The sequence below is a fragment of the Gymnoscopelus microlampas genome (genome assembly GCF_963454915.1).
Source record: "Gymnoscopelus microlampas genome assembly, chromosome: 7".
Lineage (NCBI taxonomy): Eukaryota > Metazoa > Chordata > Actinopteri > Myctophiformes > Myctophidae > Gymnoscopelus > Gymnoscopelus microlampas.
Genome location: NC_139944.1, coordinates 56,428,754 through 56,455,709, shown reverse-complemented (window position 1 = coordinate 56,455,709; position 26,956 = coordinate 56,428,754). Strand labels below are relative to the sequence as shown.

General features: G+C 40.2%; 1 protein-coding gene across 1 annotated transcript in view; it reads left to right on the top strand.

The window, feature by feature from the left end:
* LOC311048667 (uncharacterized protein) overlaps positions 1-26,678 on the top strand; it is a gene marked incomplete at its 3' end in the record, with an annotated part of 44,661 nt that extends 17,983 nt beyond the window's left edge. The window contains exons 3-4 of the mRNA XM_084061928.1: positions 16,704-17,665; positions 26,454-26,678. Coding sequence (XP_083918054.1) covers positions 16,704-17,665; positions 26,454-26,678 — 1,187 coding nt within the window. The remainder of the gene's footprint in view (positions 1-16,703; positions 17,666-26,453) is intronic.
* Between the last annotated feature and the right edge of the window lie 278 nt (positions 26,679-26,956).

Genomic DNA, 26,956 nt, shown 5'->3' with positions numbered 1-26,956 from the left:
GGCTGTAGGGTCATCGTTGACATTACTAGCAGTGAAAAGTGAAGATGATGATGAAAACAGAGAGACAGAGCCTCTAGCCAGCACATCAACTGAACACATGAAAACACAAGCTGATGTAGAGGACTGTGGAACATCACAAGCAACTATTGATGTCGAGCTCCTCTCTTCACACTGTTCTGAATCTGATACTGAAGACAGTGATGAGCGGGAGACCAGTGAACAGCAGTCAGCTTTAAACACACTGAAATCACACAACACACAACACGTGGAAGGACAAAGATTGTCATTGAGCAACAAGCTGTCCCAGGACCTGAAATCATCAAAACAAACACCATCCATGAGGAGTGAAACAGGAAGGAAAAGCTTTTGTTGTGAAGTCTGTGGCAAATCTGTGGCTGATCTGAACAGACACCTGAGGATTCACACAGGGGAAAGACCATTTGTTTGTTCAGTTTGTAGCAAAAGCTTTAAACGATCTCAACATTTGAAAGTACACATGATGATTCATACAGGTGAAAAGCCCTTTACTTGTACAGTGTGTTACAAAAGCTTTACACAAGCTAACATTCTGAAAGAACACATGAGGATTCATACTGGTGAAAAGGCCTCCTGCACAATATGTAGCAAAGGCTTTAGCACTAGTTCTAACTTCAAGAAACACATGAGGATTCATTCAGGCGAAAAACCCTTTGCTTGCACAGTTTGTAGTCAGAGCTTTAACCGAGCTAACACTCTGAAAGAACACATGAGGATTCATACTGGTGAAAAGGCCTCCTGCACAATATGTAGCAAAAGCTTTAACACTAGTGCTAACATGAAGAAACACATGAGGATTCATACAGGTTAAAAGCCCTTTGCTTGCACAGTTTCTAGTCAATGCTCCAGAACTGGTTGTGCTGTCTGTAACAGGACTTGGTATCACGTCGCTATGGACACAGTCTTCGTCTTAAATGTGAACAGAATACTTCTGTCTTCCTTCATCTCAGTAGCTTCTAGCAGCTGGTCTTTAAATAAAAAGAAGCATAATTAAATTAGATTGTAAAAAAAACTAAAACTGGATGTAACCGTATGAACTTTAACTCCTATCTCATCTATATCACTTTCTTTAAAAAGGTCAGTATACTTTTCTGTTTGCCCATGCCTCTATTTTATATTATATTTTATTATTATTTACTATGCTCAAGTCTAACTAGTTTTAATTGTATACAAATCTCCTTTTATAATGAGCTTCAATAATGCTATCAGGCCCTGACCCTACTTTGAGAATCCCTTTCATAGTCCATGTAACGTGGTTACGTAACTGTAAACTGCAGTAGCAAACAGCTTGGGCTATCCTCCTTGTTTCTGTAAAGGCTTTGTTTCACAAAAATCCACTGTTGTCATGTTACGAGAGCAATATTCTGTAAATAAACTCTGTGAATCCATATCATTCTTCTAAGTGTGTTTATTTTTGCTGTGTTTACACCTGCATTACCTGTGTGCACTCATTACCTCTCCAGTGGTTTTGAGGAGAACTTGATTTAAATCACTCAATGTCCTTGATCCTTGTTCTTTGAAATGAAAACAGAAAACCTTTCTGTTTGTCACTGCCTTTTACTGAGGTTATTGATTCTGCTCTCATTTTATTTTATTATTATTCTAATTCTCAACTCCTTAACTCATTTTAATTGGATACTAATGTGCTTTTATTATGTGTTTCTGTTGCACTAGTTCTGTACTGCTCTTAATGTTTTGTCAAAATCTCACAACACTTGTATTCATAATGAAAATATCAGATATACAAGCTCACATAGATCTGCTTAAACATTTGTGGGAAAATAATACAAATAAATACCCATAATTGTATTAAATTAGATTTAAAAGGTTCACCTATAATGACATGTTGAAAGTGATTAGATATTAGTTTTGCTCACTGAGTCTCAATGTCAGGTCTGGGGACCATCAGGGGTCCCAGTGAACCCTTACAGGTCTGTAACTCTGAGAGTGTTAACATGGAACCAAATGGACCCAGGGGTCATCACCATGCTGGCTTGTTGTAGACATTTTTGTCAAAATTCTATTTCTGCCACAGACATACAAATGAGTGAACAATAATATTATCAGAAACACATAAAGAGCTATAGCCCTAATATACTGTATAGTACAGTGTTCAAGGGACCTTCTGGGTTCCTTGATCCATTTGGGGGTCCATGAAATGAAAAGGGTTGAGAACCACTGTTCTAGGGTATAGCATTAATGTACCTCTGTATTGGGAAATGAACTGATATAGTACATTAATTATTTAAGATCATTTACTACTTTTAATATATTGCAATAATAATAATAATCCCAAGTCACACCTGGACTTGTCTCAGGACACATACCAGTGTGTCTCAGCACACCGTTTGACCTAGAAGAAAAGTCAAATAGTAACACCTGACCAGCCTGATGCAAACAAATATGTTTTCACTGCCAACAGTTTGTCTTGTTGTATTCATGAGGGTTTTATCACAAATAAATCCCCTGATGAAGACATAAATCACAACAGTAGCTGCAGTAGCCTTTGAAATACATTTTTTTTTTTTTTCATCGAGGCTGTTTGTCTATTTTACATTTCCTCCTCAAAGACAGCTTTAAACTTGCTTTATTTTTCAATCAGCAGAATCTTTTCAGTCCATGTATATTAGAACTTACTGCAGTGACACCTGAACATTGAGGACCATATAATACCATGTAAGCTGTGGTAGACTTTCAGCGTGGCCTAAAAAATAAAGATGTTTAAATAACATATATATATATATTATGTCTAAATAAAATGTCTACCAATATATAACCAGACCTCTGACTCCTATAAATAGTCCAGAGAACAGAAGCAGTGAAGTGTTTCACTCAAGCATTGAGGTATGGATGATTATCCGTGCAGTAATTATTAATGCAGTCCACAAGAGGGCAGTATCACACAGGAGAAACAACACACACAGTATGTAGAGCAGAGATGAGCTCTGAACACAACAGTAAATAGAAAGCAGACTTTCTACAGGTTGACCTTCTGTGGAAAACAACCAAGATAATCTATAGATCTGATATCCTTTAAAACCACCAAGATAATCTATAGATCTGATATCCTTTAAAACCACCAAGGTTACTACCAAGATAATCTATAGATCTGATATCCTTTAAAACCACCAAGGTTACTACCAAGATAATCTATAGATCTGATATCCTTTAAAACCACCAAGGTTACTACCAAGATAATCTATAGATCTGATATCATTTATATATTGTTAATACTTTATCATAGTTTCAGGTTATTGGTAAAACTGACACATTAAGACACTACATTTATAAATGAGTTGTAGAAATTAAATGAATATAAAATCATAAACAATGTGGTGAGAATAAATGAATGAACAGAAATCCTGTGAAAGATAAAAAGGATCAGAGAATCTGTGATCTGCTTGTTGAGACTCTTTGATCATCGATTGGTCTCCCCTGCAGAGGAAGAGGAGGAGCTTAGCAACACTTGGGTCTAATGCTAATGCTAATGCTAACAGCAAAGACTCGTCTGCGTTTTTTTTTACGTTTCGTAACCCTGGTGATTATTTATCTGCACTAAGTGGTGAGTCAAAGCTGTGTTTATTATTATTGTTTATTAGTTTATAATAATGTTTGTGTATTTATTGCTGCTCCCCGTTAGCCACCGTTAGCATCTAACGTTACAACGGTGTAGTCTTAGATCAAGACAAGACGATGTTTTACATGTTTATATCTACGAGAGTCTTAGCTCCACCCCCCCCCCAGTTTGTCCTGGAATGTCACCAGTAAAACCCGTATTTCTCCAAACATGTACAAATGCTAAATATAAGGTGTTTACCCGCTTGATCCAAATGTTAACTAGGTATCCGGAGTGTTTGTGTAATGTATTAATCCATATGTTTCAATAAAGAAGTGTTTTAACCCCGTCTGTGACCGAACGTAATTTCTTCTCCCTCGTTTACATTGAGTGTAATTCTAGCTTTCACCGGATGCGCCCCGTCACTACCACCCATTGTGAACTTCAGACAGAATTGGTCACAGACGGGATTAAAACACTTCTTTATTGAAACATATGGATTAATACATTACACAAACACACCGGACACCTAGTTAACATTTGGATCAAGCGGGTAAACACCTTATATTTAGTATTTGTACATGTTTGGAGAAATAAGGGCTTCACTGGTGACATTCCAGGACAGACTGTGGGGGTGATGGGTGGAGCTAAGATTCTTGTAGATACGAAAGTAAAAGTCAGACTATTAAAATACATCTACGATAGTCTTGATCTAAGGCTAATTCAGACCAGTTGTTTGAATGTTAAGGCACACGTTTTAAATGAGCAGATCTACAAGCTCACAACACGTTTGAAATGAGCAGATCTACAAGCTCACAACACGTTATAAATGAGCAGATCTACAAGCTCACAACACGTTATAAATGAGCAGATTTACAAGCTCACAACACTTTTTAAATGAGCAGATCTACAAGCTCACAACACTTTTTAAATGAGCAGATCTACAAGCTCACAACACTTTTTAAATGAGCAGATCTACAAGCTCACAACACTTTTTAAATGAGCAGATCTACAAGCTCACAACACGTTGCATCGACACATTGAATATAACAATGAAATGACAAAATGGTTACCAATGACTTTGTTTATTAACAATGACATTTAGTTTGATTATTTCTTATATATATATTTATGTTTATTCATTAAGATGCATACTTTAATACAGTGGTTCTCAACCTTTTCAGGCCGAGACCCCCCCAAATAATCATATTATAACTGGGACCCCCCAAAATAATCATATTATACCTGGGACCCCCCCCAATATAATCATATTTTAACTGGGACCCCCCCCAATGTAATCATATTTTAACTGGGACCCCCCACCCTGACAAGCACTTGGAGAGTTGAGGCTTTACATGTAGTTTGACTCTGTTCCACAGATAAATACTCGAGCCGTTTTGAGCTTGTAGATCAGCTATTTTCTTTGCCTCTTTCTTAGGTAATATTTGACAATTTGGCCAATGCTTAACAATGTTTTATAGTATAGTTTGTTCATTACTTTTAAAACAGTAATGGTCAAAAGTAATCAATGTGCAGATACCCTGTATACACTTATGCTGTATGTTAGTTTGTTTACTGTTGAGTGAGAGGAAACAATGTTGCACATTAAGCTAATCATCTGGGGACCCCCCAGACTCATGTGGGGACCCCCCTTGGGGTGGACATCATTGTTGAAATGAAACATTGTAATCGTAGGAAAATGCTACATTCTCTATGAAGCTGCCAGAGAGAAAGGCAGCAAGCGTATTGAAGTCTCCTCTTTTCAGGGCCTAACATTCTCAGCTGGTTGACAAGATGGAAGGAGCTGCATGGATGCATTGGGGGGCTGTGGAGACCAGAGAGACTGGCCTGGAGACGTTCACAGGGGGAGGAGGAGGAGAACATATTAGCACCCCCCATGGCCTGGAGGATCACAGTGATGGGAAAGTGTCTGGACATCCCAGTGAAACAGAGGTTAGTGGATTCAATGTGATCTCCTTCCTTTTGGAAAGGTTCACCTAGAATGACATGACCAACATAGCCTGGACACCAGGTTGAAAGTCTTCAGTGTTCAATTGTGAATCTACATTTATTTTAATTATGATATAACTATAGTCTAAAATGGAATAGTCACTACGTCTTCTTTTTTTTACTCTGTGTGCACGTGCATGCGTCCAGAGAAGTGTCTGTATTAGAGACAGTCTGCACCTTTGAGCCCAGCCTAGAGGAAACCTTTATGACCACGGCCATTAAATATCAACCTCTCCTACATACCATCTCAGAGCTGGGCTATAGACCAATCCACAGACAGCCTGTAGGCAGCCATAGCTGCGGTGTCAACGCTCCGCACCGCAACATCACAGCAATGGCAGCTACAGGCAGCGCGTCTGTGGATTTGTCTATAGGTGCAGACTATTTGTTTTTATATGTGGCAGCCTAGGACATTATACCCACAGACTGGTTGTTAGAGGGCTTCAACAACATGATGACCAAAAAGGCTGTCAAAGTACTGTACTGTCTCTGCTATAATTGGCTCCAGATATGCTTATTGTTACACATATGGCGGAGAAGCTGTTACCTATACCCATACAACAGTGGTTCTCAAACTTTTTCATGTCAAGGACCCCCAAATTGACACTTATTAGCCCGCAGACCCCCATTTGAAAAGATAAGCCAGGGACCCCCATAAGAGAAGATTTTTACGGCTCTAGCAGTGATTCTCAATCATTGTAATTTAAGGGCCCCCCCGTTTGACATGCATTAGGCTATACGGACCCCCAATTAATGGCATTTCTATCTCTGGGACCCCCATTACATTACATTACATTACAGTCATTTAGCAGACGCTTTTATCCAAAGCGACTTACAATAAGTGTATTCAACATAGGTAGGGAACGAAACTACTAATCACCAGAGGTCTTAAGTGTATTTCCTGTAAAAACAAGCAACCAAGAGTATACCTAGCGCTAAGGTAAAAGTGCAATATATCAGCTATCTACTTTCAAGCACATGAGATAAAATAGCCAAATCAAATGAGCACGAGCTAATCAATCCAATACAACAATAGTTCCTAAACTAGTTAACAACAAGTAGGCCAGGCAAAGAGGAAGGGTAGTGTTTCCTGAAGAGGTGGGTTTTCAGCCTGCGGCGAAAGATGGGCAGTGACTCTGCTGTCCTGACATCAGTGGGAAGTTCATTCCACCACTGTGGGGCCAGAACAGAAAAAAGTCGTGACCGTGTCGTGACCGTGTCGACCGTGTCAATTCATATTATAAAAGCAATGTTAATTTAACTCTGAGAGTGTACAACGGGTCCATTTGGTTCCATTTGTACACTCTCAGAGTTACAGACCCATAAGGGTCCATTTGGTTCCTATAAATTATTTAGCTGGGGACCCCCTGGTATCCCCTCAAGTACCCCTGGGGGTCCCCGGACCCCACTTCGAGAACCAATGCCATAGAGTACTGAGTGACATGCTTATTGTAACACATATGACATGTGAATGTAACCTTAAATCCAGCGTAGCGATAGTTCAGGCACGGAAGGCAGGATGTGTACACTGTTAGCTCACTCTCCCCTGGACCCCCCCCCCCCACGCCCACCTCCATTCATTTGCTAACATGTTAGTTCATACATACACCCACAAGTCAGTCTGTCTCTCCACGTTCAACCTCACTTCATTCTCATTCGCTACAATGTAACTCACACACGCCTTCATTCCCACAATGCATCTCAGGAGGTCTTTTTAAGCAGACCAACATCTCTGTTTGTTCTACATGCTCAACATTGTTTTCATTGATTGATTGAATACTTTATTATTACATACAGGGTTTTTTTTAAATCACAGGACAGTACAGTTCGATACAAGGTCTGTTAAGAGGATTAAACCCAACAAAGCACTTTGGCTTGTTGCCATTGGGGTCCTTTGTACTCAATTCACAGAAAAAGAAAAGGCTATGTCATCTACGTTCTGTAGCTGTCAGTGTTCAAACTCCCTCCACCTCCCCGGCCTCCTCCCTGTGGCATTTAGTTTACATATTAATGTATGATTCTTTGGCTTGTGCTGTGATCTGTGGTATCTTAAATATGCATTGAAAGGTTCAATATTATGTTCATGTAATAACTGTGTTTTAGGCTCTGCTTTGGGGGGTTTGTGATCTCTGATTCTGTGTCATGCTTACACAGGTAATCTATAGTATCACAGGAGCAGAGTCACACCGCCAAACTGAATGCAATAACTGATCTGTACCTTTAATATGTGTTTCCTATGCTCACACATGGATACATTGTTATATATACTGTGTGTGTGTGTGTGTGTGTGTGTGTGTGTGTGTGTGTGTGTGTGTGTGTGTGTGTGTGTGTGTGTGTGTGTGTGTGTGTGTGTGTGTGTGTGTGTGTGTGTGTGTGTGTGTGTGTGTGTGTGTGTGTGTGTACTGTATAAAGCAGATGTCTACCAGTGATGTCCATCTATCCAGTCACAACATGTTTCCTCAGCACTGCATGAATTCCTACGACTCAGCAGCCCTGAGTCAGGACCTGAGCTCTGCTGCCCCCTGGAGGACTGCTGCCTGCATGACTCCCATCTACTGCACTGACAGTGAGACAGGCTGTGAGTAAATGCTAAACTTCCAAAACTTGTTAGGTGCTCTCAGACGCGAACAGCCTTTTTGCATGTAGTTTAAGCGCAAGGGGGGGGGGGGGGGGCGGGTGGGGAGAGAGTCAGTGCGCTGAAGTCAAGGCACAGACTACTGTGTTGTTGACAGACAACGGATGCACGCTTATGAGAAACAACACAAATAAAACCTGGCAAAACCGTTGCGTGCATTAGAGCAAGATGAGGATAAATGAAACATTCAGTCTAAATGTCCAGTAATTCGCAACTACTACCACTAATTTTTTATTTGATACTTTACATTTCTCTAAATATTATAAACTCTCAGGACAGCGTAATACAAATATAATTTATGAAAAGGCTACTATAGGCTACAGTGAAGTCGGACTGAATGACTGAAACGTTTTTTCTTTTTTAACTCTCTTGGTGATTATCTGGCACTGTAGTTGTGAATTATTAGCAAACTGGACATTTAGACTGAATGTTTCCTTTATCCTCATCTTGTGCTAATGCACGACTTCACTGTAGCCTATAGTAGCCTTTTCATAAATTATATTTGTATTACGCTGTCCTGAGAGTTTATATTATTTAGAGAAATGTAAAGTTTCAAATAAAAAAGTAGTGGTAGTAGTTGCGAATTACTGGACATTTAGACTGAATGTTTCATTTATCCTCATCTTGCTCTAATGCACGCAACTGTTTTGCCAGGTTTTATTTGTGTTGTTTCTCATAAGCGTGCATCTGTTGTCTGTCAACAACACAGTATTCTGTGCCTTGACTTCAGCGCGCTGACTCTCTCCCCGCCCGCCCCCTTGCGCTTCAACTACATGCAAAAGGGCCGTTCGCCTCTCAGACGGCCAATAGGGACAGGCTGTAATTGCTTCTCCTCTGTCTTCCTGTTGAGCAGCCTTGAAATGAATGGACAGGGATTTAACATAGTTCCTCTAGTTCATATAGCTTAATGAAATGAACTCATCAAAGGCACCGCTCACTTCACACTGGGTGTGATTTTTTCCCCTTGTAAATAATTCTCTCTCCCTCTCTCATGTTGTGAGCTTGTAGCAGATCTACAAGCTCACAAGCTCACAGAACGCGTCTGCTTTTAGATCTGCTATTTTCAAATAGCCTAGTAACTAAAGTTTTCAAATAATTGTATTGGAGTAAAAGTACAATATTTGCCTCTGAGATGTAGTGTAGTAGATGTAAAAAGTATTGTAAAATGGAAATACTCCAGTAAATTCCTCAAATGTGTACTTAAGTAGCCTAGCTAATTAGCATCAGGATGTACCCGACTTTTTCAACAGAGGACTACCAAAAATTGCTGCAAAGGATTGCAGTGCTGGAAACGGAATTACACCGTTTAAGAGTGAATGTGGAAGTGAATCAACATTATGGAATTCCACAGTCTCAGAGCAACGGACAAGACCATGCCAACAAGCAGCCACCTAGTGTGGTTTCCGAGAAACCCCAGGACAAGGCATTCTCATGGAACACTTTTGGGGCAAAGCCAAAGGATTTGAAGGGGCGAATAACTGGCAGAACTCGGAGCCCTGTGATTACAGATCTGACCGGCTGGCCTGCGCTACCACCCGCGCGTCACCATCATCGATGCCCCCGGACACAGGGTACCGCGTCTTCTACCCCCCTTCAACAGTGGAAAACTGCCAATGGGAGATCTACAAACAAATCTCCCAAAACATCGAGTGCTGAGCGTCAACAGTGGAAAACTGCCAAAGGTAGATCTACAAACAAATCTCCCAAAACATCGAGTGCTGAGTGTCCTGTGCAGCTGGGAAACAGATTCACCCCATTGCTCCAGGACCCCAGATGCCCGTCTGATGGCAGACAAAACAAATCTTCTTCACCCAGCAGGGTAAGAACCAAGAGTAACTCAGATGAAAAAAGGCTATATGGTGAGCCTGAATTTCTGATCATAGGGGATGCCGCTGTTAAAGATGTTAAAAGCATGATAAGAAGAAAGGCAAAAGTGTTATGCTTCCCTAAAGACAAAGTCTCTGACATGAATGACAGAATTCTGAATCTTATCGCTGAACACCCAACGGTGAAAACCCTGATCTTGCACGTTGGCACATGTGATACAGAGAACAAACAGTCCGAAATCCTAAAACAGCATTTCACAGCCTTATTCAGCAAAATCAGCTCACTTGATGTAAAGGTGTGCATCAGCGGCCCACTACCACCTACAAGAGGCGGCGATGAACGTTTCAGTAGACTGTCTGCACTGAGCAAATGGCTTTCAATTATGTGCACCAACAAATCTGTACATTTTATTGACAATTTCAATTTTTTTTGGGATAGAAGACATCTTTTTTCTTCGGATGGCCTTAAATTGAACAAGCTGGGAACAAAATTGTTTATGTCAAACATTTTCTACAATGTTCCCCTGTCTTCGTCAACCTCTGCCAGAGCACAAGCTTCCATAACAACAGATAATGCTGCTGCCGTTGAAGAATGCCAAGGTGAATGGCTCTGTGTGGACGAATACGCTGTCACACCACCCCCCACCGCTGCTGATGGTGGAGGAACATCAATAACAAATGAACTCTCTGATAGTGAAGACTCGGAAACAAAAACAAAGGACAGTGTGCTGAAAACAACCGCTGATAACAGCCTAAATCCACAGGAGGAGATTGCCACGGCCCCTGACGTCGACTCTGCAGCCACGGTCATGCTGGAAGAGGAAGGAGACAAAGAGGAGTCTCTCAATGAGGAAGATTATCCAACGTCATCACCTTCCTCCTCCTCATCATCTTTTTCCCTGTCCCCAATACCTCTTCTGGATTTCACCAGTAGCATGAACGACTTGATTAGAGCGGGGACTAGACTCACCCCCCAAATCAAACGCCAAGCACCAACCGTGCCCTGCCCCCCACCCATCGCCCCTCGACGGAGCCATTGCAAGAACAAGAACGTCCTGTCGGCTTCCCTACGTCTAGAGAATACATTTGATTGCTGAGATAGGCAGGGTCCATTATGCATAGCCAAAATCATGTCTGGGCCCAAGGCTATTTTAGTTAGCCTTGTAGAAAACAAGGTTTACAATATTTCCACTGTTATCTCAAATAGAGTTCCCAGGACAAGGAGTGACTTTAAACGCTCTGCAAATACAGCAAATTTAACAGGCATTCCATGTAGAGGCAACAACCAAGTAGTTGAATGCCTTAAGCTAAACTTGGCCCTACTTAACATCAGGTCACTTAATCACAAGTCTTCCTCTGTAAATGATATCATCTGTAAAGAGAAACTAGATATTATCTTTCTAACAGAAACCTGGCTTGGTTCTGATGGAGCGGTGCTCTTATCTGCAGCATGCCCACCAAAGTACAGTTTCATTCACTCAGGACGTGAGGGAAAAAAAGGAGGTGGTCTGGCGAATATCTTTTCTGACACTTTAAAATTCAAACCTCTGACAAACCTTGGCAGTTTTAAATCATTTGAATACCAGGCCACCATATTGGAGAGTCAATCGTCTGTGCTTATGATTAGTATGTATCGACCTCCAAAGTGCAGCAAAGCCTTATTTCTAACAGAAATATCAGAACTTTTATCTATCTGTTCCACTAATTATGACAGAACTCTGATTACTGGAGATGCTAATTTGTATGTTGACATTGTTTCAGATGTTGTGGCTATGGGTTTCCTACAGTTACTGCACAATTTTGACTTTATTCAACATGTTGTTGGGCCAACACATAAACATGGCCACACCCTGGACTTGGTGATCACTAAAGGTTTGAATATCACTGTTGACAGTATTATTGATAAGCCCGAACTAACAGACCACTATTTATTGTGTTTTTATATAACTGTCTTTGATCTAAGGAAAAACAATACAGAATATACTATAAAAAAACGTTTTTTTAGCTCATCTGCAGCAAACGAGTTTCCTCGTCATCTGGCGTGTGTGCAGGTGCCCCCGCTACTTGATGCTCCCTCAGTGAATGATATGGTTCAACATTTTAATCTCAAATTAGAGTCAGCTCTCGACATAGTGGCTCCTATGAAAACTAAAAAGAAACTTAATTCTAGAGTAACACCCTGGATCAACGAGCACATGCGCTCACTCAAGAAAGAATGTCGTAGAGCTGAGCGAATTTGGAGAAAAAACAAACTCACTGTCCACCTAGAGATTTTTAAGAAGTCAACAGTGGCCTATAACAAAGCACTGCGCTTGGCAAGGCAAGCATATTTTTCAGGCATTATCAATGACAACAAGCAAAATGCCAGAGTCTTATTCTCTACCATTGAACATCTCTTAAACCCCCCCCCAGGCTTACAAGGAGTCGCTCCCTGCTTCTAAAGCTAAGTGTGATGAGTTTGCGTCCTTTTTTGCAAACAAAATTTTTAGCATTCGAGCTGGTATTATGAATGCTGCTGCTAGCACTGCAAATGCTGCAAATGGTGCATGGTGCAAAAACGTAGATCACTCCAGAGGAAGTCTAATATCTTTCTGCACAATTAATGAAGAGGAACTCCGTAAAACTATATCACAGATGACATCATCATCTTGTTCACTGGATGCAATACCCACTCCGTTTCTCAAAGAGGTTTTAGACAGCGTGATTGGAGATATCCTAAGAATTGTAAACAGCTCTCTACTTTCAGGCGTCTTTCCAGACTCACTGAAAACGGCTGTAGTCAGGCCGTTACTCAAGAAACACAACCTTGATCCATTGGTGCTGGGTAATTATAGACCAATCTCTAATCTGCCATTTCTGGGAAAGGTCTTAGAAAAAACTATCTTTCATCAACTGGATGTGTTCCTACAGAACAATAAGGTTCATAACAAATTCCAATCTGGCTTCAGGAAAGGTCATAGCACAGAAACAGCACTTGTAAAAGTAATTAATGATCTTAGGGTGTCCGCTGACAACAAAAATATATCTGTTCTCCTACTCCTTGACTTAACCGCTGCTTTTGACACGATTGATCACAAAATTCTACTACAACGCATGGAGTACTGGATTGGTTTGTCAGGCACAGCCTTGTCTTGGTTTTACTCTTACCTAACAGGCAGAAGCTATTTTGTCAGCCTAGCTAATTTTGACTCAGACAAACATGACATCTGTTCTGGTATTCCACAGGGCTCAATTCTGGGTCCCTTATTGTTCTCCCTGTATATACTACCACTGGGAGAACTCATCGCCGATCACGGAGTGAACTTCCATTTCTATGCTGATGATACCCAGCTGTATCTTTCGGTAGCTCCAGACGACCCCTGCGCTCTAGACCCATTGTTGACCTGTCTGTCCAGTATAAAATGCTGGATGAGTGAGAACTTTCTTAAGCTAAATGAGGATAAAACAGAAATTCTCATAATTGGCTCCAGTGAGCAGAGAGAATTAATAATAAGTAGACTTGGTAACCTGGCTGTAGAAAGTAACACCACAGTAAAGAACCTGGGGGTTATTATCGACTCTGAATTGAATTTTAATGCACACATTAATCATGTCACCAAGATTGCTTTCTTTCATCTTAGAAATATTGCGCGAATTAGAGACTATCTGTCGTTAGACGACGCAAAAACGCTGATCCACGCTTTTGTTTTCTCTCGGCTTGATTACTGCAATGCACTCTACTCTGGCCTGCCTAAGAAAACAACTGACAGATTACAACTTGTTCAAAATGCGGCAGCCAGAATTTTAACTAAAACTAGAATGAGAGAACATATCACTCCAGTACTAGCTTCACTACACTGGCTCCCGGTTGTTTTTAGGATTGATTTTAAAATTCTTTTAATAGTTTATAAAGCTCTAAATGGTCTGGCACCTTCCTACCTCTATGACTGCCTAGAGAGACATGATCCAAACCGGACCCTCAGGTCTTCAAGTGCTGACCTACTCGAGGTGCCTAAAATGACATATAAAAAATACGGTGAAGCAGCGTTCTGCTTTTACGGACCAACAGTGTGGAATAAACTCCCATTACACCTAAAACAGGCAGCCTCTGTCGATAGCTTTAAAGCACAGCTCAAGACCTATTTCTTCACTCTTGCTTTTAGCTGACTCTTTGGTTGATTTTTAAGTCCTCACTGTATTGCCTATTTTAATGTTTTATGCTTTTGCTTTTATTTTATTTTATTTTTTGTTTGCTTTATTGTTAAATTGGTTGTAACTGTAACTGTATTCTTGCTCTGTAAAGCACTTTGCGCTGCATTTCATGTCATGAAAGGTGCTATACAAATAAAGTTTATTATTATTATTATTACAGTACTTGAGTACATGTACTTGGTTACTCTACGCCACTGATATTAGTAACTCGTATAAAATGTACGGCACAATGTAGCACACATCCAGCACTGAAGAATGACATTTGTATTTGTGTTTTCATCATATGGGGTGGACTCTATCCGTGGTCCATTTGGTGCTGATTCCAACCATTTTATAGACCATATTTATCACTGGAATATCAACATTGCTAACAATATTTATGACACCTGAATATCCCAACGGTAATCAATTGAAGGTCTTTGGATTATCCATCTATCCAGACAGACAGACTTTCTGACTGTTAACAAAAAAGATATGTTTTTATGAATATCTAAGATATTAATAAAATATCTAAGATATTAGTAAACAAGTTAATCATGTTCACACTGGCATGCCTGGTTTCCTCCTTTTTAGGCCAATGGGCAACTCATTTAATCAGTGGATTAATTCATATATGATGTTGATTGAATTTGCACGTATCGCGATTTATACTTCGACGTACAGTGGGTCACACGTTTTACAAGCCCACAACATGTTGTTTGTGCGACATGCTGTGAGTTTGTAGATCGGCTATTTTTGACACCCAGCGTGTAGCCATAACGCATTGAATAAAACGTTCTTCTTTTGATTCATTTAATTCAGCAGTAACACATATAACATACCAGTAAGACTCCCTAATCGGGAGATAAGCGACCGTAGGTCACATGTATACAGAAGAGGGCTGTAACGGCGATTGGTTCCTAGTTGTGTGGGCAATGGATAAAAGCTGCGGGAAGGTTTCAGCAGTCGTATGGCAGACCAAAAGCAAAGGTGTGCAGGCAAGAGCTGTTGGTGTGTGTGTGTGTGGTGTGGGAGAGAGAGTGTGTTTATAGGGGAAAGGAGGGATTGTTTGTGGGGGGCAAGCCCCCGAGTTACGGCATTTTATGTGAGCTGCAGTGGCAGGGGGTCCTCCACTGGGGGCGCCACCACTTTTGCATCCGTTCTGGAGCACCAGGAGTGGGTGGTCCCCGGGAATGCCCCGTGAGCAGCCCCGTTGGGGTGGTCGTTTGGTAATTTGTCCACATGTGCTCATTTTTTACACTTGGGGGTCCCCGAGGCAGCTGGGGAGCTCCGGGGGTCCTTGGAGGGTGTAGTTTGGCAGGTAAGGAGTGTGTGTGCAAAATGTGGCATGGATCGGGGCAATGGGTGCGGAGATATGAGCAGGGCAAAAGTGTGACGTGTGTGACGGAGTGACGGAGTGACGGACGGACACCTGGAGCAGCTTTCTGTAGTAAGTGCGACCTACGGTCGCAATAAATGCATATGTGTGGCTTTGTCTTCATGAGGCCATCACCTGTACTTGCCTGGCAGGTACTCAGGGGTGAAAGTGCGTCGGAACGGGCCGATACGGCGGACCTGAACGTCGTATCGGCGAAGAGGGGCTTTCAAAAGCCCATATTATAACCTGCCATGATGAATGTCCAACAATAAAACACATGTACTAACGTTAAATCAACATAAGTGTTAGATTTCTTATGAAGTGCTTCTAAATCGCTCCAGGGTGTTAGTGTGAACCTAATCCGTGTAGTTTGTGGTGTTTAATTACTCCACGTAGATGGTCTGTTCACTCGCAAGCTGCTGCACAAGGAAAACATACAAGGAAAAACACAAGGAACATACACAGTACAGACACAGTACACATTACACAACAATACAAAAACACAAGGAACATACACAGTACATACATAGAAACAAGTACTCCCTTATCTTTCCTAGTCTAAAGACTCTCTATAGGGGAACCTTTTCTAATAGACATGATTTTGTTTTCTGCTTAAAAGATTGGTTGTCAGTTTGACACTATTTTCAAGGTTGTTCCATTGTGTGGCTCCTATGTAAGTAAATGATTCTTTGCCAACTTTATAGTTAAGAACCAAATGACCCCTTATGGGTCTGCAACTCTGAGAGTGTACAAATGGAACCAAATGAACCCTTATGGGTCTGTAACTCTGAGAGTGTACACATTGAACCAAATGAACAGGTCCTTTTTAGTTCCATTTGTACACTCTCAGAGTTATGTGGGTCCGGGGCCTGATGCGTACCTAAACTACTCCATCAAATGTAAATGTTTGTCAGTACAGATGCATAGTCCTTGTGAACTAATTCATACTTAGAACTGTACACAAGCATTTTGACAAGTGTTGCTTGACAATGTAAAAAGACTATATCAAAATGATTACAAAATAAGTTTAAGAATCAAACTGATACAATCAGATAACACACTAAGTTAACTTTACCTCTTCTCACCTCCTAGATCTCTCACTCCTTCCAGTGCTTAAAGAGGAGGTTTCCCCTGAACAGCAGGAGAGGAGTCCCAGTCTGGTCCAGGTGAAACTAGAACCTCCACAGATTAAAGAGGAACAGGAGGAGAGGAGTCCCAGTCTGGTCCAGGTGAAACTAGAACCTCCACAGATTAAAGAGGAACAGGAGGAGAGGAGTCCCAGTCTGGTCCAGGTGAAACTAGAACCTCCACAGATTAAAGAGGAACAGGAGGAGAGGAGTCCCAGTCTGGTCCAGGTGAAACTAGAACCTCCACAGATTAAAGAGGAACAGGAGGAGAGGAGTCCCAGTCTGGTCCAGGTGAAACTAGAACCTCCACAGATTAAAGAGGAACAGGAGGAGAGGAGTCCCAGTCTGGTCCAGGTGAAACTAGAACCTCCACAGATTAAAGAGGAACAGCAGGAGGAGTTACTTCAAAGACCAGAGGAGGCTGCAGGGTCATGGTTGACATTACTAACAGTGAAAAGTGAAGATGATGATGAAAACAGAGAAACAAAGCCTCTAGCCAGCACCTCAACTGAACACATGAAAACACAAGCTGATGTAGAGGACTGTGGAACATCACAACCAACTAGTGATGACCAGCTCCTCTCTTCACACTGTTCTGAATCTGACATTACTGAGGACAGTGATGACTGGCCTTCACACTGTTCTGAATCTGATACTGAAGACAGTGATGAGTGGAAGCCCAGTAAACAGCAGTCAGCTTTAAACACACTGAAATCACACAAGACACAACAAGTGGAAGGACAAAGATTGTCTTTGAGCCACAGGCTCGAACAGAAATCGAAATTGTTAAAACAAAAGCCATCCATGAGGAGTCAAACAAGAAAGAACATCTTTTGTTGTACAGAGTGTGGCAAAGTTTGTAGTCACAAGGGTAATCTGAAAGCACACATGACGATTCATACAGGTGAAAGTCCCTTTGCTTGCACAGTTTGTAATCAAAGCTTTAGAGAAGCTGGAACTCTGAAAACACACATGAGGATTCATACAGGTGAAAAGCCATTTGCTTGCACAGTATGTAACAAAAGCTTTAGAGGAGCTGGACATATGAAAGTACACATGAGGATTCATACAGGTGAAAAGCCCTTTGCCTGTACGGTTTGTAACAAAAGCTTTAGAGTAGCTGGAAATATGAAAACACACATGAGGATTCATACAGGCTGTGATGGCTGACTCAGCAGCCACACATAGAGACTATAATGTATGGTAATCTTCCTTTCGCTTTATATATTTAGTGTGTTTAGTTGTTCATTATTAACCAGTTGAAATACATAATTTATTGTTTAGTTGTTTTCTATGAGTTCATTTATGAGTTTTTCTTTGAGTTACCAGTTCTGTGGGAGGGGCTGACTGACATACATGAACATTATGGGCTGGCCAAAGCAATGGGGATTAGCTGCTCCAGATCTACAGCTAATCTGGAGAAATTGGACTGCACCACAGTCCATTTGTACCATGGGGTGGGGCAGGGGTTTTGAGTGTGTGTTTCAATGGTAGTCTTTGTCTTTTCCCCCTTTTGTTTTAACAATGGTCTGACCCGTCCCTATATATGTCCACCTCCTGTGTCATTTTGGTTAGTTCAGTTTTCAGTTCAGTTGTGTTGTTTAGTCCAGTTTTCTGTTTAGTTATTTAGTTTATTTTCTTTTGTGTTGAGCACATTTTTGAGCACATTTTTGTTATCTATTGAACCATTTTTCTGCAACAACGAAAAAAGAAAAGAAAGAAAAATAAATTAAAAAAGAACAATATTTTAAAACCAACAAAGTTTCCCCTGTCTCTCCCTCCGACCAACTCGGTCCCTGACACAGGCGAAAAGCCCTTTGCTTGCACAGTTTGTAGTCAGAGCTTTAACCGAGCTAACATTCTGAAAGAACACATGAGGTTTCATACTGGTGAAAAGGCCTCCTGCACAATATGTAGCAAAAGCTTTAACACTAGTGCTAACATGAAGAAACACATGAGGATTCATACAGGCGAAAAGCCCTTTGCTTGCACAGTTTGTAGTAAAAGCTATAACCGAACTGACCATCTCAAAGTACAAATGAGGATTCATACAGGTTAAAAGCACTTTGCCTGCACAGTTTCTAGTCAATGCTCCAGAACTGGTTGTACTGTCTGTAACAGGACTTGGTATCACGTCGCAATGGACACAGTCTTCGTCTCAAATGTGAACAGAATACTACTGTCTTCCTTCATCTCAGTAGCTTCTAGCAGCTGGTCTTTAAATAAAAAGAAGCATAATTAAATTAGATTGTAAAAAAAACTAAAACTGGATGTAACCGTATGGACTTTAACTCCCATCTCATCTATATCACTTTCTTTAAAAAGGTCAGTATACTTTTCTGTTTGCCCATGCCTCTATTTTATATTATATTTTATTATTTACTAGGCTCAAGTATAACTAGTTTTAATTTTATACAAATCTCCTTTTATAATGAGCTTCTTTAATGTTATCAATGTTTTATGCAAAGCACACGTGTACAGCACAAACCTATACAAAATTACTAGTGATACTATATTACTTTAAAACTAGAAAGTGTGCTCCTCGGAGCACAAGTCTCCGCCAGCAAATATTGGAATTTATTCCAAGATTGGAACTTTTTCTGCTAATATCTCCTGACTAAATGTTAGCTTGGCTGATGGCACTGATGTCACTTAGAAACATGCAATGCAATGTTTCGAAGTGATTCACCTATTTATAGGTATGTATTTCGTCATGCGTCTCGCTAGCCAATCAAAGCACACCCTTTCAACATATTGTCACGTGTCACGTGAAGCTTGACCAATGTTAGCTTGGTGGAACCAAAGGAAATCAAACGAAAACACACCATGCCTTCGGCCTGGCGGAGACAACCATGCCTTCGGCCTGGCGGAGACAATAAAATTCTACACAATGCTCCCCTTTCATTACATTGTTGAATTGATCCATGTATTATTTATGTAAATAATAGGGTCCGCCCCTGACCCTACTTTGAGAATCCCTTTCATAGTCCATGTAACGTGGTTACGTAACTGTAAACTGCAGTAGCAAACAGCTTGGGTTATCCTCCTTGTTTCTGTAAAGGCTTTGTTTCACAAAAATCCACTGTTGTCATGTTACGAGAGCAATTTCTTGTAAATAAACTCTGTGAAACCATATCATTCTTCTACGTGTGTTTATTTAGCTGTGTTAACACCTGCATTACCTGTGTGCACTCATTACCTCTCCAGTGGTTTTGGGGAGAACTTGTTTTAAATCACTCAATGTCCTTGATCCTTGTTCTTTGAAATGAAAACAGAAAACCTTTCTGTTTGCCACTGCCTTTTAGGTTATTTATTCTGCTCTCATTTTATTTTATTATTATTCTAATTCTCAACTCCTGAACTCATTTTAATTGGATACTAATGTGCTTTTATAATGTGTTTCTGTTGCACTAGTTCTGTACTGCTCTTAATGTTTTGTCAAAATGTCACAACACTTGTATTCATAATGAAAATATCAGATCTACAAGCTCACATAGATCTGCTTAAACATTTGTGGGAAAATAATACAAATAAATACCCATAATTGCATTAAATTAGATTTAAAAGGTTCACCTATAATGACATGTTGAAAGTGATTAGATATTAGTTTTGCTCACTGGGTCTCAATGTCAGGTCCGGGGACCATCAGGGGTCCCAGTGGACCCTTACAGGTCTGTAACTCTGAGAGTGTAAACATGGAACCAAATGGACCCAGGGGTCATCACCATGCTGGCTTGTTGTAGACATTTTTGTCAAAATTCTATTTCTGCCACAGACATACAAATGAGTGAACAATAATATTATCAGAAACACATAAAGAGCTATAGCCCTAATATACTGTATAGTACAGTGTTCAAGGGACCTTCTGGGTTCCTTGAAGGTGGTCTGTAAGGTTCATGTGTACACTCTCAGAGTTAAATGAACACTGAGGATTTTAAAGTGTAGATTTTGGATCCCAGAGACAGCTAATTGTATCAAAGGAAGGGGTCCGTAGTGTGATCCATTTGGGGGTCCTTGAAATGAAAAGGGTTGAGAACCACTGTTCTAGGGTATAGCATTAATGTACCTCTGTATTGGGAAATTAACTCATATAGTATATTCATTATTTAAGATCATTTACTACTTTTAATATATTGCAATAATAATAATAATAATAATAATAATCCCAAGTCACACCTGGACTTGTCTCAGGGCACATACCAGTGTGTCTCAGCACACCGTTTGACCTAGAAGAAAAGTCAAATAGTAACACCTGACCAGCCTGATGCAAACAAATATGTTTTCACTGCCAACAGTTTGTCTTGTTCTATTCATGAGGGTTTTTTCTATAATCCCTCATGTCTATTTTACATTTCCTCCTCAAAGACAACTTTTTTATTTTTCAATCATCAGAATCTTTTCAGTCCATGTATATTAGAACTTACTGCAGTGACACCTGAACATTGAGGACCATATAATACCATGTAAGCTGTGGTAGACTTTCAGCGTGGCCTAAAAAATAAAGATGTTTAAATAACAGATATATATATATCATGTTTAAATAAAATGTCTACCAATATATAACCAGACCCCTGACTCCTATAAATAGTCCAGAGAACAGAAGCAGTGAAGTGTTTCACTCAAGCATTGAGGTATGGATGATTATCCGTGCAGTAATGAATGCAGTCCACTAGGGGGCAGTATCACACAGGAGAAACAACACACACAGTATGTAGAGCAGATATGAGCTCTGAACACAACAGTAAATAGAAAGCAGGCTTTCTACTGGTTGACCTTCTGTGGAAAACCACCAAGGTTACCACCAAGATAATCTATAGATCTGATATCCTTTAAAACCACCAAGGTTACTACCAAGATAATCTATAGATCTGATATCATTTAAAACCACCAAGGTTACTACCAAGATAATCTATAGATCTGATATCCTTTAAAACCACCAAGGTTACTACCAAGATAATCTATAGATCTGATATCCTTTAAAACCACCAAGGTTACTACCAAGATAATCTATAGATCTGATATCCTTTATATATTGTTAATACTTTATCATATTTTCAGGTTTGGTAAAACTGACACATTAAGATACATCATTTATAAATGAGTTATTGCCTAGAAAATTAAATGAATATAAAATCATAAACAATGTGGTGAGAATAAATGAATGAACAGAAGTCCTGTGAAAGATAAAAAGGATCAGAGAATCTGTGATCCGCTTGTTGAGACTCTTTGATCATCGATTGGTCTCCCCTGCAGAGGAAGAGGAGGAGCTTAGCAACACTCGGGTCTAATGCTAATGCTAACAACAAAGACTCGTCTGCGGTTTTGTTTACGTTTCGTAACCCTGGTGATTATTTATCTGCACTAAGCGGTGAGTCAAAGCTGTGTTTATTATTATTGTTCATTAGATAGCCTTAGATCAAGATTATCCTAGATGTATTTTATAGATTTTGACATTTTTATATCTACGAGAGTCTAACCTTATTCCAAAAGTCTTACCCCCCCCCCAGTCTGTCCTGGAATGTCATCAGTAAAGCCCTTATTTCTCCAAACATGTACAAATGCTAAATATAAGGTGTTTACCCGCTTGATCCAAATGTTAACTAGGTGTCCGGTGTGTTTGTGTAATGTATTAATCCATATGTTTCAATAAAGAAGTGTTTTAATCCCGTCTGTGGCCGATTCTGTTCGGGGCGCATCCGGTGAAAGCTGGAATTACACTCAATGTAAACAGGAAGCAAACTAGGAGAGAAAATGGCGTTCGGCCACGGACGGGAAAACACTTCTTTATTGAAACATATGGATTAATACATTACACAAACACTCCGGACACCTAGTTAACATTTGGGTCAAACGGGTAAACACCTTATATTTAGTATTTGTACATATTTGGCGAAATACGGGCTTTATTGGTGACATTCCAGGACAAACTGGGGGGTGGAGCTAAGACTCGTAGATACGAAGTCAAAGTCAGACTCTATAAAATACATTTTCGATAGTCTTGATCTAAGGCTAGTGTATGAGGTTATTAAATGATAATGTGTGTGTGTGTGTGTGTGTGTGTGTGTGTGTGTGTGTGTGTGTGTGTGTGTGTGTGTGTGTGTGTGTGTGTGTGTGTGGTTAACTTATGACTGTGCATTTGTGTTCATTCCTTCAGCAACTACATTTGTTTGTGATGTAACATAAAAAAATAGTGACATATGGTTATTAATGTTTATGTTCATTTCGAATTAGAATGCATGTTAGTTTGATGATTACATCTGGATACAGGATAGGTGGCACTAGGGACATCTGGGCACCAGTAATGGTAACATTAGTAATGTTATGTAATGTATACATGATGTGAACATGCATGGTACATCAGAATAATAAAAATAAGTAATGTAAAGTATGCATGATGTGAATATGAACGGTACATCATTATCAGACTTAATTGTATCCTTCAACTTCTTGTTTATGCCCCAAAATCACTGCATATACAGGTTTTGTAGCAATTTGTAGTAATAGCAAAAGAAATATTAGACCTTCATTGTCAAATGTTTAAGCCTGTTCACATCATGTATACTTTCCTTTAATACTTAAAATCTTTTTTTCAAATATTCAATTTTCATTTTGGACAAAATAGACAATTTTACATCGAGGTGCCCAGATGTCCCTAGTGCCCACCTATCCTAATTACCTTTCAATTGGATGTTTATTCATTAAGATTCATATTATTTATCTGATTAGTTTACCCTGTTTAAGCCAGGGTGAAAAAAAACAATATAGCCTACTAAGAAAATATACAAAAAACTGTAACAGAACTTCTAACTTCTATAACTTATATATATATATATATATATATATATATATATATATATATATATATATATATATATATATATATATATATATATATATATATGTTTAATTATTGATTTACTATTATTATTTTATCCATTCATTATTCCTCTTATTTGAGCATTACATTTGTTCTGTATGACTGTAGTGTGAATCAGTTAATTATTAGGGCACAGTGTTATGGTTGTGTGTGGATGGAGTGTCCTGGCAGAGAATGTAAACATAGACTATGAGGCAGATAAGGAGCCATCTGCACCATGTTAACTGTTCAGCCAAAATACTGTGTCAGGTCCGTCTGGTTACATAGTCAGGGGATATTAGCAGAATATTTTCCAATCTTGGAATAAATTCCTTACCAAAAAAAATCTTCACCAATGTGTTTGTAAAGGTGTCTAGTAACACATCTCACAAAGACTGAAATTCAGTATCCCTAGGAGAAATTTTGACAGCTCCTCAAAGTCATCATCATTTGTTTTGCACCAAAACCACTCCTTGGGCTAAAAACGGCCATAGCCATGTATACTTTTTGTGTAAAAAGCCCATTGAGATTGGGCCGTTTTTAGCCCAAGGAGTGGTTTTGGTGCAAAACAAATGATTGCAATGGATTCAGAATCATAAAAACACCCTAGTTTGACACCTCACATGCTACTTAAAACAGAATTAAATTTAGATTTTTTTTTTAACCAAGGTTATGGTGGGTACCCCAACTTTAAGGAGCTGTCAAAAATTCTCCTAGGGATACTGAATTTCAGTCTTTGTGAGATGTGTTACTAGACACCTTTGCAAACACATTGGTGAAGATTTTCTTTGGTAAGGAATTTATGCCAAGACTTTTTTAATATCCCCTGACTAACAGTATCCTTGGGGTTAACCTTTCCTCCTCCTGGAACTCAGGGACGTGCACAGATAGACTCTAGGTGGTGCTAGAGCACCTGCTCTTTGCCCTCTTGACCAGAAGTGCCCTTTTGAAAAAAAGAAAAAAACAGTTTTGTTTTTTTTCAGTTTACAGCAGGGGTCTTCAACAGGGGGTCCGGGATCCCTAGGGGGTCCTCAGAGTTACTACAGGGGGTCCGCCAAATCCTTATGTGATATGATTTTTCTTTTTACCATAACCACTCGAAACCTAGCATCCCTTTTCTGAGGAGAACTTTAGCCAAAAATAGCAGATCTACAAGCTCACAACACCTCGCGCTGCGCGGCGTTGTGGGCTTGTAGATCGGCTATTTTTGGCAAAGAGGTATAGGTGTAGAGGGAAAAAAGAGCAGACCAAGTAAACAAAAAAAAGTATAATTTACTTGAGCACCTGCCCCTCAAAATGTCTGTGCACACCACTGCTGGAACTCTGTGTGTAGTTTTTTCACCAACACTGGGTTCAGTGTTAGCCCTAGAATGGCTGTGATATTACATACATGTCATGTATTCCAGATGCACAGCCATAGATCACCCCTATGTCCTCCCGGGTAGCAGACATTTAAACATGTGACAGAGAGTATTGTTTGTGTGGGAGTCAGTGGGACACGTTCCCATTGCTGAGGGAGGGGTAGTCTGAGAATGTTGATGGAATTAGCTCACCGTTATCTAAACTTAGAAATAAACATTTCTATCCTAAGTTAACGCTTAGCTTGTAACATCTCTGCTTTGCCCTCAAGTGACTCTGCTGTTTACTGGTCTTTAGCATGTGAAGAACTCTGTGTTTTATTTGAATGCAACTTTCCAATAAGTAGTACAGATCAAGGAACCTTTCCTATCCAGAATTGTCCTGTATTGGTTTGACTTTTGAAAACCAGAACCCAACTCAATACTTTGTGAACTTGACTGTTGGTTCTGTACTTGGTCTGCTCTTTTTCTTCCCTGTACACCAAAACTCTTCGCCGATCTACATGCCCACAAGATGTAGATCTGTTATTTTCGGCTAATGTTCCCCCCAGAATAGGGTTCAAGTGGTTAATGATAGTCCCTATCACACAAAGAGTTGCCGGCCCCCCATTGCAGTATCTCTGAGGACCCCCTGTTGAAGACCTCTGTGGGCTAGACTGACATATGGGTCGTCACACCCACAGGTGTGATTAATTTGGTATAATGCTCCTGATCCGAGGGTAGTTGTCACATGGTTACAGGTTCACTTGAAATGAAATAAAACCAAATGGACCCTTATAGATCTTTAACTCTTGAGAGCGTAAAATGAAACCTGAAATTAAAATTGGTTTCATTTTACACTCTAAAAGTTAGATTATTGTTAAACATCTGTATTACTTAATAAAGTAATAGCTATTCCAATCACAATGTGGTTCATCGTCTCACTATGTGGGATGTGCAACAAGAGATAAGAACGCTGCTCAGTCCCACATAAAGTGGGACACCTGGTCCCCCTAGTGGCTCTACATGTGTACTCCAGTTCACCCAATAATGAATTCTTGTGACTTGGAGTCAGATTATTGTCTTCTAGTTTCATAGCCATTTGAAAGTTCTGGCACAAAACGTGCGTTTAGTGAAATATCTCTGCCTGCAACAGGGCCCGAAATGACTGCAGAACCTTTTGGGGGGCACATACTGTACGTATGGGGCAAGGAAGGTAAATGAAGGAAGGGGTGCTGGGCATGCGCCATGCGCCAGTGAGTACACATCAGTGACATAACTTTAAAGGCTTCTGCTACCCGGGCGGGCATGGGGTTGATCTATGGCTGTGTATCTGGAATATATTAAATGCATTTAATATTACAGCCATTCTAGGGCTAGTTCAGGGTCAGACTCCCGTTGTCTTCTGAGGCAACCGGACGCTTTACGTTTTCTTTTAGAACTTTGGCTTATTATCATTTCAATCCATTTCTCTCTTTCGTTTTCATATCATCTTTTCATTTTATTATTGTAACATTCTCAGCTGGTTGACAAGATGGAAGGAGCTGCATGGATGCATTGGGGGGCTGTGGAGACCAGAGAGACTGGCCTGGAGACGTTCACAGGGGGAGGAGGAGGAGGAGGAGAACATATTAGCACCCCCCATGGCCTGGAGGATCACAGTGAAGGGAAAGTGTCTGGACATCCCAGTGAAACAGAGGTTAGTGGATTCAATGTGATCTCCTTCCTCTTGGAAAGGTTCACCTAGAATGACATGACCAACATAGCCTGGACACCAGGTTGAAAGTGTTTAATTAAGCAATATTACACGAGAGGGTGTGCTTTACCGTCATTATTGGCACACCAGTGATGCGGTCAGGAACGAGGCGGAGCCGAGTTCCGCAAGCATCACTGGAGTGCCAATAATGTAGGTAAAACACACCCTCGAGTGTAATATTGCGATTTTACAACAATTACCAACAAAACGCATCCAAATGTATTCATATTGTGGGGCAATTCATAATAAAAATGTTTTGCTATTGTCCG